Source organism: Labeo rohita, chromosome 13 (genome assembly GCF_022985175.1).
Source record: "Labeo rohita strain BAU-BD-2019 chromosome 13, IGBB_LRoh.1.0, whole genome shotgun sequence".
Classification (NCBI taxonomy): domain Eukaryota; kingdom Metazoa; phylum Chordata; class Actinopteri; order Cypriniformes; family Cyprinidae; genus Labeo; species Labeo rohita.
The window spans coordinates 10,729,602-10,743,692 of record NC_066881.1 but is presented as its reverse complement, the minus strand read 5'-3'; the positions used below and the strand labels follow the sequence as shown (position 1 = coordinate 10,743,692).

The window sequence follows — 14,091 nt, the reverse complement described above, 5'->3', positions numbered from 1 at the left end:
GTAGAGGCCCAAACCATTGCTAATTCCAGTGCAGAAGATTCAATATCTTGTTTTCAGTCTTGTACATTAAAATGCAACCAGATACAGTCAAATTGTTGTTTGACGCTGCCAGGGTGACCGGGGTAACATCCGGGAGATAGAAAGGGGAGTCGAGAGAATGGTCCCGCCCACTCTGCATTACCATTGGACGAGCGACTCTCTTTTTCTTCAACGGCTAATGTAATTCGTTCTCCTCGCTGTCAGTTAAGGACATCACAATAGGCTGCCTCCTTTTCAGATTTTTGTATTCTGTTTTAATGGGGCCTTTGAGCCGCATAACATCGAAACAAAAGCAGTTGTCCGTGGCTCGAAAAAATAAGGTAACGTATTGGGGTGAAGAAACAGCGAAGGTGGTATAATAATATGTAAGCATCAACGGCATCCGCGAGTAGTTAGTCGCGCTGCCCGCGCCGCTTTGCTAAACCAGCTAGCCGCTAAAACAGAATTAAAGCACCTTTCATTGCAAGTTTATCTCGGATAACAGTTTAGAGAGTGGGGAATCGGTCGCGTTTATCTTTAGGGGTAACTATCTAGTTTTTGGGGTGTGTTGTGGCTGGGACATCAGCCAGGACTCTCTCTGATCCAGCTGTCCCTCCCTGCAGATCTCTTCTGATGCTGTCAAGGTAAGATGACAAATAGGTGCACGGGACGACTATTTTAAAAGTCTAAGAAGCGAGATAGTCGACTGGACTTTTTGGATACGTAGTCGACTTCTGGCGAGAATAAGTTAGAAAAGCGTCTTTTGAGCCTTTAAAGACACTTTTGTGTTGTTTAGACTAATTGTAAATAAACATTCTGATAGCACAACATCCAGTAACATTAAACGCAACACTGGTCAGTACTGATCAACAGAAGTAATAGACAGATAGTTATAGATAGATCTATAATAGATAGATAGATGGGCAGATCTCCCACACACACTATATATATATATATATATATATATATATATATATATATATATATAATTATATATAATTATCATTAATATGTAGTATGAAGTATATGTGTATGTATACTTATCTGAATACTTCTATTCTGCACAGCTCAAAGCTCCACGCATGATGTGTTTCTACTGTGACAGAGGCGACATCTCAGCCCTCACTCCTCCACCTTGGACAGGGTTCATTGTTATCTCATCTTGAGCCCTGTCCTTTGCAATAATGACTGACAAGAGGAACCCACCGTTTTTCAATGATGACAATATAGGCGTGGTGCACTACAAGCTGCCCTTCAGCGAGACCATGGAGCTGTTCATTGAGACTTTGACAGGGACCTGCTTCCAGCTGCGCGTCTCTCCGTTTGAACAGGTCGTCTCAGTCAAGGCCAAGATTCAGAGATTGGAGGGTATGTGTTCTCTCTTGACTCATCGCACAGCACACAGTGAATGCTTTATAAATGCTCGATTATGAATAATAATGACATTACAAGTGACAATTTATTTTAAACTGCATTTTCTTATTATTAAATAATTAGAACCAGTATGGTTTTTATGAGCTCATATTTAGTGAGGGATTGTGTGGAATATTTCAGCTTTGAAAAAATTATTGGTCACCTTGGATGACTCTCTAAAAAATAGTGAACATGTAAAAATATACAGTACCAGTCAAAAGTTTTTCATGTTTTTTTAAAGAAGTGTCTTCTCACTTTGATCCAAAGTACAGCATAAACAGTAAAATTAAGATTTTTTTTTTTTTCTGTTTAAAATAACTGTTCTATTTGAATATATTTTAAAATGTAATTTATTCCTGTGATTTCAAAGCTAGATTTTTGGCATCATTACTAAAAATTTAGCTTTGATCACAGGTATAAACTACATTTAAAAAATATTTTCAAATAGAAAACAGTTATTTTAAATAGTAAAACTATTTCAAAATTGTACCATTTTTGCTGTACTTTGGGTCAAATAAATGCAGGCTTGGTGAGCAGAAGAAACTTTGAAAAACATGAAAAAAAAACACATAGTATTTTGACTGGTAGTGTACACGTACAGACATTTTACTCTATTAAAACTTTAGGTTGTTACTCTCCTTACAAAATGCTCAAACACACTATTGTTCAACTGTTGTATTTAGGTCGCAAAAAGTTTTAGAAAAAAGTCTCTTATGCTCAGCAAGTCTGCATTTTTTTGATCCAAAATACAGCATAAACAGTAAAATTTTGAAATATTTTTTACTATTTAAAATAACTGTTTTCTATTTGAATATATTTTAAAATGTTATTTATTCCTGTGATTTGAAAGCTAAATTTTTAGCATCATTACTTTAGTCATATGATCCTTCTTAGGTCATTCTAATGTTCTGATTTGCTGCTCAAAAAGGATTATTATTCTTATTATTATGTTGAAAACGGCTGAGTAGAATTTTTCAGGTTTCTTTGAATAGTAAGTACAGAAGAGCAGCATTTATCTGAAATAGAAATATTTTGTAACATTATACGTTTCTTTATCATCACTTGTTTTATAATTTCTTTCCCAAAAAATGTTACTGACTCCAAGCTTTTGAATGGTATAGTTTATAATGTTACAAAAGCTTTTTATTTAAGATAAATGCTGATCTTTAGATCTTTCTGTTCATCAAAGAATACTGAAAAAAATGTACTCAACTGTTTTAAGTATTTGACAATAATAAAAAATGTTTCTTAAACAGCAAATCAGCATGATTAGAATGATTTCTGAAGGATCATGTAACACTGAAGACTGGAGTAATGATGCTGAAAATTTAGCTTTGATTCCAGGAATAAATTGCATTTTAAAATATATTCAAATAGAATGCATTTTTTTAAATTGTAAAAATATTTTAAAATTGTACTATTTTTGTTGTACTTTGGATCAAATAAATGCAGGCTTGGTGAGCAGAAGAATCTCTTTAAAAAACATAACAGATTTTACTGTTCAAAAACTTTTGACTGGTAGTGTACACGTACAGACATTTTACTCTATTAAAACTTTAAGTTGTTACTCTTCTTACAAAATGCTCTAACATATTATTGTTCAATTGTTGTATTGAGGTCGCAAAAAGTTTGTAAAATTTTAGAAAAAAGCCTCATGCTCACCAAGGCTGCATTTAAAAAAAAATAAAAATAAAATACAGTAAAATGTAATAGTTACAGTTTAGAATATTAAAAATTTAGAATATTTTAAAATGTTGTAATTTGATTTTTATTACTCCAGTCTTCGGTGTCACTTGATCCTTCAGAAATCATTCTAATATGATGAATTCCTTGTTTAAGAAACATTTCTTCTTATTAATGTGCAATGTGAAATGTTTTCAGGATTCATTGATTAATCAAAATTTCAACTTAAAATCTTTATAACATTATAAATGTGTTTATTGTCACTTTTGATCAATTTCGATCATACTTTTTTTTTGGTAGTGAGCGTGACTAGCAACTTAAAATATGATGGTCATTTCATATTATTGTCTTTCTAATTGCCATGACTTATTCTAATGGTTTTGGCTATTGGTCATTATGCATTACATTATAAAACCACATTCCATTTATCTAAAACAGTCTTTATTCATTACGCCCCTCATCTATGCTAGGCTGAAAGGAAACACTGATGCATTATAATAAGAAATGCACCTTAATTGCTCTGTGCTGATTGAATAGTGATTTGGAACAATTTTAATGAGACAATAAATATCCATCATTAGTTTAAAAGATGGCTTTATTCCCAGTAGCCCAGGTCTGATGTTTTAATTCTGATTTAGAGCTTTAGAAGAAATGGAGTCATTTATTAAAAACTGGCACGCTCTGTAATTGCACTTGTTTAACAGATCCGCTCATGCAGTTACAGATAAAACGTGTCTTACCAGTTTAATACATGAGCAATCAATAAAGGAGATCGGAAAAATTGCTTCTCTCCCTCGCTATCAAAGCTGCCATTGTTATTACTCAGTCCCTAAACTTGCTGCTCAATCATGTAGCGTGGTTGAAAGACTGAAAGCAGCTTTGTTAGAATGAGAAATGTTAGTAATCTTTAAATGAGCAGGTTTTTATTTATTTTGGGGGCACAGCTATGTGTAACATTTGGGCTGAAAATTAAAACTGAGGGTTGCTTTATTTGCGAGTCTGATTGACGCAGTGCACTCCATTGATAAGTGCGAAATGAACGAGACAGGAAAAGCATTAGTTGAAAACCCAGATGGGACGCTGTCAGTCCAGACGGCTGTTGCATACATCACTGGGGTCTTTATGCATGCCAGTCGGCAGACAGGTTTTCTCCCAGGAACATTTTAATGTGTTTCACCAGGTCTGGCGCTTTCCTCTAGCAGTTAGCTTTATTAGAGATGAGTTCATCCGCCCTGTGGATTACAGGTGACGAATGGCCTAGTTTTAGTTCTGCCATTGTAGCTAATCTTAGATTGTCGGATACACTTTGCATCTGGAGCCGAATTTGCTTCCCCCTTCCAGGAATCAGACCATTTGCGGGAAGAAGTATGAGATGGATATGTTGAGGTAATCCACATTTTAGAATGAAATGTTTTTCAAATTTCTGTTTCAGATTAGGTTTAAGATTACACACATGGAGGCTGTGTATAGTTTAAAAAGCATGACTAGGCATGTCTCTAAACAATGGGAAGGCCACGCACACTAACTGCTCTGACCACCTCACACTGTCGTGTCACACTCCTCGCTGATCCTGTTTAGAAAACTACCCCTTCTGGGAACGGATACCAGTTTTGTGTTGCATGGGTGCTTTGTGGTGTCTTATTGCACTTTACACCTGATAAAGGTACGTCTGTTTGCTTAATCACAGGCCAGTGCAGACGTCTGAGAAATTTAAAGGGATAGTTCACCCAAAAATTAAAATTCTGTCATTAGAGGAGAAGTCCACTTCCAGAACAAAAATTTACAGATAAGGTACTCACCCCCTTGTCAGCCAAGATGTTCATGTGTTTCTTTCTTCAGTTGTAAAGAAATGATGTTTTTTGAGGAAAACATTTCTGGATTTTTCTCCATATAATGGACTGCAATGGTGCCCCGAGTTTGAACTTCCAAAATGCAGTTTAAATGCAGCTTCAGACGATCCCAAATATGGTCGTAAACATACAATTTAAATATTTTTTGATCTCAAACGCTCGTCTTGTCTTGCTCTGCCTGAACTCTGTGTATTCTGGTTCAAGACAGTTAGGGTATGTCGAAAAACTCCAATCGTAGTTTCTCTGTTCAACTTCAAAAATATTTCAATATCATCCTACATCACTGCAGAAGTACCGACCCAATCTTTGCAAAGTGAATATGCAAAGAAGATCAAACACCCTTAACTAAAAAGGTAAAACAGCGATATAGGATGTTTTTGAAGTTGAGGGGGAACATGAAATGGGAGTTTTTCGGCATAACTCAACTGTATTGAACCGGAAAAAAAGAGTTCAGGCAGAGCAAGACAAGAGGAGCATTTGACATTAAAAAGTATATAAATTCTAATATTTTTATGAAAATAACTGATTGTTACACTAGAGAAGACCCTTCTTCCTCGGCTGGGATTGTTTGAAGCTGCATTTAAACTGCATTTTGGAAGTTCAAACTCGGGGCACCATAGATGTCCACTATATGGAGAAAAATGCTGAAATGTTTTTTTTTAAAAAAACATAATTTCTTTACGACTGAAGAAAGGAAGACATGAACATTTTGGATGACATGGGGGTGAGTACATTTTCTGTAAATTTTAGTTCTGGAAGTGGTCTTCTCCTTTAATTACCCACCCTCATGTTCCAAACCCGTAAGACCCTTTTTCATCTTCAGAACACAAATTGCGACATTAAGAGAGCTTTTTGACCCTGCATAGACAGCAACACAACTGACACGTTTAAGACCCAGAAAGGTAGTAAGGACATCATTACAATAGTCCATGTGACATTAGACGTTCTACCGTAATGTTTTGAAGCTACGAGAATATGTTTTGTGTGAAAAGAAAAAAAAAAACTTTATTCAACAATTTCTCTTCTGTGTTAGTCTTCAATGCGCGTTCTGAGGTAGAACCTGGATGCACCGTGCGTTGTTTAAATGCAGAGGAAGCTGCACGCTGTACATAAAACAGTCTTTGTAAACATGTCTAAAGATTTCGAGAGAAAGGATGACTTGAAATTTTTTGCCCACCTTTATTATTTGAACCAGAATATACAGACAGTAAACTAAGGGCATGTTTACACTTGATCACTAGCTATCCGATCTTGAAAAGTCCAGGTGTAAATGCCTTCCGAAACGCTTTCAGGATGCATTTAAATCCAATCGCTCAAACCACTTCAGGAGGTGGTCTGCGCCGCATTCCAGTTGAAACTGGACAAGTGTAAATGCATCTGGATGTTGAGCCACCTATGCAAATTTTCCTGCTCCCAAAATATTAAAATAATTAATGTGTGAGAGTGTTTTATAGGCTATATGACATGTTATACTCAGATATGACAGTGCTAATGCAACGCGGATAAGTAGCTGAGTATCTCTTCAGAAAACCGACATGCAAACTGGGATAAATGAAATTGAAAGTAAGTTTCAGATGCTCATCATAAAATGATCTTATACTAAGACTAACCTATATTTCCAGTGCTAGTGCTCTCTCCTGTTGTGGTCTTTGATATTGAAATTAGCTGACTGATTAGCTGATGAGTAAAATCCAGCGCATGTCTGTGGCTTTCATTGACGCAAAACTTTGTTACATTTGCATATAGCGTGGGAATTGAAGAACTGATTTATATCTATTTTGCAAAGATGCTTTTATGTGGCCAAGTGTAAATGGAAACTTTTTCACAAATCATATATATATCCGATTAGAGAAAACTGATGTGACTAGGTTTAAACAGTCCCTTAGACAGATGGTTCTTTCATGAATGTGCGTCAAAGACTGAGATGGAAGAGAAGAAATTGAATAAAGTCATTATTTTGGTTTTCTTTGCACACAGAGTGTTCTCGTAGCTTCATAACATTACAGTTGAACCACTGATGACCGTTTTATCAATGTCCTTACCACCTTTGTGGATCTTGAACGTGTCAGGTGCATTGTTGTCTATGCAGGGCAAGAAAACGTATTTCATAAAAAATATCTTAATTTATATTCTGAAGATGAACGAAAATCTTACAGGTTTGGAACGACATGAGGGTGAGTAATTAATGACAGAATTTGTATTTTTTGGGTGGACTATTCCTTTAAGCTGTACGCTTATCTTTATATCCAAGTGCAATTGCATTCATGGTCCTAAGAATGAATGACCATAATTACCTTGAAAAAGGTTTTTATATAGCAATTTCAAACATTTAGGTGCTTTTTGTGTTGTTATATTTTCTGACCACTCCTAGATATAAAGGTTTTGTACATTTGGTGTACACAGGGGGGCAGATCTGAGTCATATTTGTTCTGCTTATGATGGCTGAGACGCCCTGCTCTGCTTTTATACAGTATTACAGAATTTATTTTTTTGAGTTGATTTATTTATTTCAGTATGTTAATGGTAAAATGTTCCTCAAAGTTCTCTGGTTAAATAAGCTGGTTATTTGTGTTATTAAATATTTCTGTCATGGTCATCAAAATGTCTTCTTTCTGATTGGTCAGATGTGATGAACATTTGGTTAGGTCAACATTCCTTGGTCACACTTTATTTTAAGGTCCAGTTCTCACTATTAACAAACCATTAACTATGGCTTTTGCCTCAGTAAACTACTAATTTGCTGCTTATTAATAGTTAGTAAGGTAGTTCAGGTATTGCATAGGATTAGGAATATAGAATATGGTCATGCAGAAATGGTGCTTTATAAGTACTAATATACTAATAAACAGGCAGTATGTTAATAATAGGCATGCTAATAAGTAACTAGTTAATAGTGAAAATTGTTCCCTATACTAAAGTCCTTATATTTTAGCCCTCTCTTCTCTCTCAATAAAATATATAATAATGATGAATAAACAGGAGACAGCATACTTAACCTGGTCCTTAAAACAAAGACAGTAAGATTTGTTTTGTTTGTTTTGTTTGTTTGTTTTTTTTTGAGAGAGAGAGAGAGAGAGAGAAATTAATATTATTGTCTTTACAGGTATTTTTTACTGGTACTAAAACGACAAACAAGAAATGTTTCTTGAGCAGCAAATCAGCATATTAGAATGATTTCTGAAACATCATGTGACACTGAAGACTGAAGCTGAAAATACAGCTTTGCCACCAAAGCAATAAATTACATTTTAAAATTTATTACAGTTAAAATCATCTTGCATTGTAATAATATTTCACAATATAACTATTTTTACTGTATTTTCTGTCTAATAAATGCAGCCATGTTGAGCATAAGAGACTTCTTTCAAAACAGGAAAGATGTTGGTAGTGTGAAATCATTTGAATCTCAAAGGAATAAATTACCCAGAAATAAAAGGTCAATCGTGATGAACTCACTATTATGTTCTTCTAAACTCACATCATTTCTAATTCCTTTTAAAGGTGGGATGAAAACTGTCAAGCTCCAAAAAGAACAAAAAATCACCATGAAGTATGAAGATAGTGGTCCTTATGACTTGTGCACAAGTTTTTTTTTGAAGTCATTGTGATGATATGGCTGTAAATCTCAGGCCAGGACAATTAAATACATCAGGACACATCATAGCAAGTCTTTGTGGGTTTGCTAATGTTTGTACTTCGTTTACAGTTTTCATCCTAAGACATTTCCAGTTAGTTTTTTCTACCACCATGACAGCTACAGGTTCTGCGTTGAGCTAAAAGCCCATTTGGATATCTTTATGTACAGAAATCTGTGCCTTGTAAAAAAATCACCTAAACCGTTTTGTAAAGACTCGAAGAGTGTGAAAGTTATGAATGTCGCCAGACACAGATTTTTACTACTCATAAGATGTCAACGGCCAGGTGTTATTTTCTCTGCTTTTTGTACTCTTTCCATTTCCCTCGAATGATTACAGTTCAAAAACATTCCATTTGGTCAACCATTTACCACAGTCAAATGTTCTCATGCTCCTGTCTTTTGTCTGACATATTTTTAGATGATCTGCAGGTGGTTGAATGTTTCCTACAGTTTGCATTATAAAAAAATCATTTTCTGACATATCTTCATTCACAGGCATCCCAGTCTCTCAGCAGCATTTGATATGGAATGGTATGGAGCTTGAAGATGAATACTGCTTACATGATTACAGGTGAGTTTTCAGTCTGCTTTTCAGCTTTACAAAACAGGATCCAGGAAAATGTATTACAGGAAGTACGCTGAACTACCACATTAGGTCAGACTTACCACATAAGTTGCTTTAAACACTTTCCTGCTTTTGTGGAACAGAAACTGAGATGTTTTGCGCCATGTCCAAACCATGTTGTGACCAAGGGCTCATCAGCTACCTAAAAGTATCATAAAAGTAGTCTATATGACTCCTGCTCTATATTTGATCTCCTGAAGCCACACGATAGCTTTGTGTGTGGAACAGAGTGATATTTAAGTTGTTATTCACGGAAAAGCCTCTCTGCCACGGCTCTCAAATCTCATTTGCGCTTGAGCAGCTTGGACGTTCTTCAAGAAACGTCTTGCTTTATGTTCTGTGAAAAAAAAAAAAAAAAAGGAAGTCATATGAAAAGGTTTGGAACAGCATGTGAGTGAGTACATAATGACAGTGTTTGCATTTTAGGTGAGCTATTCCTTTAAATGCAACCACTTCTCTCAAGAGCAGGCTGGCTCAGTCTGGAGGTCACAGATGGTGGATTTGTCATAAATTATTGTCGGTTAATATTCCACATGGAGGCTTTCTGGGAAGATATTGTGGGGCTGGATGGCACTCATTGTGCTTCACATGTTAAGTGAAGCAAATATTTATAAAAGCAGAACTGTGTAGACTGTAGCGGTTTTGGGTTTGTCATGCAACTGCATGCTTTGAGTTTTTCTATGGTTGTGCTTTCAGCATCACAGAGGGCTGCACTCTCAAGCTGGTGCTCGCCATGAGAGGAGGGCCTGTAAACACCAGACGAGGTGCGTTTCCAGCACCAACTGGGATTTTCACAGTTGAAATGTTAACCATGTCATTCTGAACCCCAGGAAATGCAACCCTGGCTTATCTTGGTCCTTATTTCACACTGTATATACTTTATCCTGAGTGCTTTTGAAAACACTATATTTCAGTTTAATAACATTGATTTAAGGAGTAAAACACAATATGTTTCAGTACCTGCTTGTCCGTCTATGAAAATGTCATACACTGGTTGTCTCAACCTTATCAAGTTGTATGGATTTTATTGGAAAAAATGTAATGGATGTAGCTGACGTATGTTTCGAGTGAAATAGTGAAAGAACAAAAAATGTAGGCTTAGCACTTGGTTCAGTCCATCAGTTGCTAGTTTGATGGAGACGGGTTTGAACGCAAGCTTGCAGTCAATTGTAGAAAAAGAGGCTATTTTAAAGATCGGAGAAGTCCAACATATGTCACAAGTTTGTTACAGGATCAATTTTGATTAAAATATACACAATTAAAAATGAATGTTGATGATAAAAAAGGTAAAAAAACAAAAAAAAACAAACATGCATGGATACATTGTTCACAATAATATTTTGATCAATAAGGAAAAAATAGATATTTTCAATAGAATTTCTAATTCCAATAGAGGTATAATTTCTAAAACGTCTGTCTTTATGTTAGAGTATTTATATACAATGCTGGTCAAAAGTTTGGGATCAGTAAGGCTTGTAATGTTTTTAAAGAAATCTCTTATGGTCATCAAGGCTGCATTTATTTGGTCAAATATACCAAAAAAATAACATTAATATTGCAAAATGGTAAAACCATATATAATAATGCTTTCTGTTTTAGTATACGTTAAAATAATTTATTTCTGTGATGCAAAGCTGAATTTTCATCAGCCATTGCTCCAGTCTTAAGTGTCACATCATCCATCAGAAATCATTCTAATATGCTGATTTATTATTAGAATTATCTATGTTGGCAACAGTTGTGCTGCCAATTTTTTTTCGAAAACTTTGAAAATTTTCAGGATTCTTTGATGAAAAAAAAGAACAGCATATTCATGATATAAATCTTTTCTAGTTTTCTAGTGTACTTCTGTAGTGCATATTGTTCGAAAAGATTTCAGATTTTTTTTTTAAATAATGTTCTTTCTATCTTTTTATTCATCAAAGCTTTGATCACAGGAAAAAATTACATTTTAAAGTATATTAAAATAGAAATATGTTAATTTACATCATAATAATGTTTCCCAATGTTACTGCTTTTTTTGTATTTTTGAATGCAGACTTGATGAATTTTTTTTTTTTTAATTATTTACTTATAATCTTGACCTTGTTCCATCCTTTGGTATTGAAACTGTGCCTCAAAGGAGAATAAACCGTTTCCTTTGTCAACAAAAAAGATTTGAATAAATAATGAGTGCATCGAGTCAAAGACTGTAAATGCACTCCAGTTAATGTGCTTGCCATCGCTCTTCAGCACTGTTTACCTCAGATGCTGAAATGAAATGCAACACATGAAAGTTTCTGCAACTGTACAAACCACATGAATATTTAATGATGTAACCACTGAGACACTTTATGATTGGCTGTACTGCAGGGTTGCAGCAGTTCAGTGCATGCTGGATTTGTACCAACTTTCTAGTCCTTTCTATGTGCTGCTGTGCAATGGTTTTGAGGTCAAGAAAAAAAAAAGTTGCTCATTACTAATTCCAGGAAGTGTGCAGGCACACAGTTCGTTAACAGTCTGATATTGATTAGTATGACCTGCATCCTGTTTCTTCTCGTTACCTGCAGTGACAGTGACAGATGACTCGGTGAGGGATATCACTGACTGCCTTGATGCAGGGAGAGACGAGATGTGGGAAAAGTCTCTGCCTAATAAACAGGTCACCTTCCTGGTGTACCGTGAGGGAGATCAGCTCAATTTCTTTCGAGTGGTGGATAGAGGAGATGGAACTCTCACACCTGTGTCTGAATCATTGAGGTCAGTTCAAAGAAGAGAAATTACTTGCCAAGAGGAACAACCCCATCCTCACTGCAGTCTAGTTCCCTTTTTTAGATGAAAGCAGATGTTTCAGAATACAGTTTTCATGTGTCATGTTGTTTTACTAAAGAAGATATGCATCAGCATTTACTGGCAGACTTAACAGTCTGTAACATCTACATCATTAGCATGACCTTAACGCAAAAAATAAAATAAAAGATTTCCATAAAATATGTAAATCATAAATCATTTGCCTTTGGTATCATATAACCATGAAAAACACTAATACAGTTGAGGTCAAAAGTTTACATACACCTTGCAGAATCTGCAAAATGTTAATTATTTTACCAAAATGTTTACATATAGTCCACAAAAGAAAATAATGGTTGAATTTATAAAAATATCCCCATTCAAAAGTTTACATACGCTTGATTCTTAATACTGTGTTGTTACCTGAAGATTCACAGCTGTGTTTTTTTGTTTAGTGATAGTTGTTCATGAGTCCCTTGTTTGTCCTGAACAGTTAAACTGCCTGCTGTTCTTCAGAAAAATTCTTCAGGGTCCACAAGTTCTTTGTTTTTTCAGCATTTTTGTGTATTTGAACCCTTTCCAACAATGACTGTATGATTTTGAGATCCATTTTTTCACACTGAGGACAACTGAGGGACTCATATGCAATTATTACAAAAGGTTCAAATGCTCACTGATGCTCCAGAAGGAAAAATTATGCATTAAGAGCCAAGAGTATAAACTTTTGAACAGACTGAAAATGTATAATTTTTTTTTTTTTTTTGCCTAAATATCATATTTTTATCATTTAGTACTGCCTAGGGCTGGGCGATATGGCCTAAAAAATAAACCCCACAATCCAATCTCGCTGCATCCCAATACCGTGTTCGGAAAGAAAATGATGTGTTCTACGGAACCCCAAAGGAAATAAATACGAGATGGGAGGAAAATATATATTTCAATGCTCTTGCAGTTATATTTTTGGGTAATTACACTGTATATAAATTGTGGGCATCAGGGAGAAGCTATTAAAATGCGGGGCATTGAAATTGCTTTTGAATGCACGATCACTTTGTTTACTTTCACTTTCGAAATTTGCGATCGCAAGTGCTCTGTGTATCCACCTTATTTTTCAATGCGGAAGTAAGCTGTTTTCTGGTAATGTGTTAGACATCTGGTTCATAATCAACCATAGGGAAATAATGAGAAGAATATCGAAGTGCAGTAACCGGTGAAACTGTTTGCACTACAAACCAGTATGTTCATAATTGTTCACCAATTTGCAATATCAAGCAGCAAAACAAGCTTTTTGTGCAGCTAAAAATAGCTGGAAGTGGATGAGACCGGAAGCCAGACACAAAAAGTTTACAAATGGCTGCACCCACTCTTATGGGAAAAATAAGGTGGATACAGCGGCAGTACTTAGGGGAGGGGGAGGGCTAAGCCCATTTGGAACTACGGGAGCCCAGAGAGGAGCGTCGGCGGATGTTAAAGAAAAAAAACGATTTTCATTCCAACAAGTCGACATAAACTACACATTCGAGTTAATCGATAAAATGTATTGCTCTAGTACAGCCCTCCAGAAGCTACAGAAGATACTTGAAGACAAAATAAGTTAAATTTACTTCAACTTGAACTTAATGCCTTGTGTTTTCTTCTGGAGCATCAGTGAGCATTTGAACTTTTTGTAATAGCTGTGTTTGAGTCCCTCAGTTGTCTTCTGTGTGAAAACATGAATCTCAAAATCATACAATCACTGCTGAAAGAGTTCAAACATGCAAAAAAGTGCTGGAAAACCAAAGAGTTTGTGGGACCTAAAGGATTTTCCAGAGGAACAGCAGGTAGTTTAACTGTTCAGGACAAACAAGGGACTCATGAACAACTATTACTAAACAAAAAAACACAGCTGTGGATCATTCAGGTAACAACACGGTACTAAGAATAAAGCGTATGTAAACTTTTGAACAGGGTAATTTTTTATAAATTCAACTATTATATTCTCTTGTGGACTATATGTAAATGTCTTTTATGAGAAATACCTTATTCAGGTCAGTACTAAATGAAAAATAAAATGCATTTTGTGTAATCCCTCTTATTTTGGTAAAATAAACTTAAGT

General features: G+C 35.3%; 1 protein-coding gene across 3 annotated transcripts in view; it reads left to right on the top strand.

The window, feature by feature from the left end:
• The first annotated feature begins 222 nt into the window (after positions 1-222).
• zfand4 (zinc finger, AN1-type domain 4) overlaps positions 223-14,091 on the top strand; it is a 29,263-nt gene continuing 15,394 nt past the window's right edge. The window contains exons 1-5 of one of the 3 annotated variants that reach the window (XR_007828954.1): positions 223-662; positions 1,086-1,386; positions 9,097-9,172; positions 9,923-9,990; positions 11,776-11,965. Coding sequence is in view for 2 of the 3 variants with exons in the window: in XM_051126100.1 (XP_050982057.1) it covers positions 1,203-1,386; positions 9,097-9,172; positions 9,923-9,990; positions 11,776-11,965 (518 nt within the window). In the remaining variant the exon portion in view is untranslated. The remainder of the gene's footprint in view (positions 663-1,085; positions 1,387-9,096; positions 9,173-9,922; positions 9,991-11,775; positions 11,966-14,091) is intronic. The other 2 variants (XM_051126100.1, XM_051126101.1) reach the window with 2 other exon arrangements.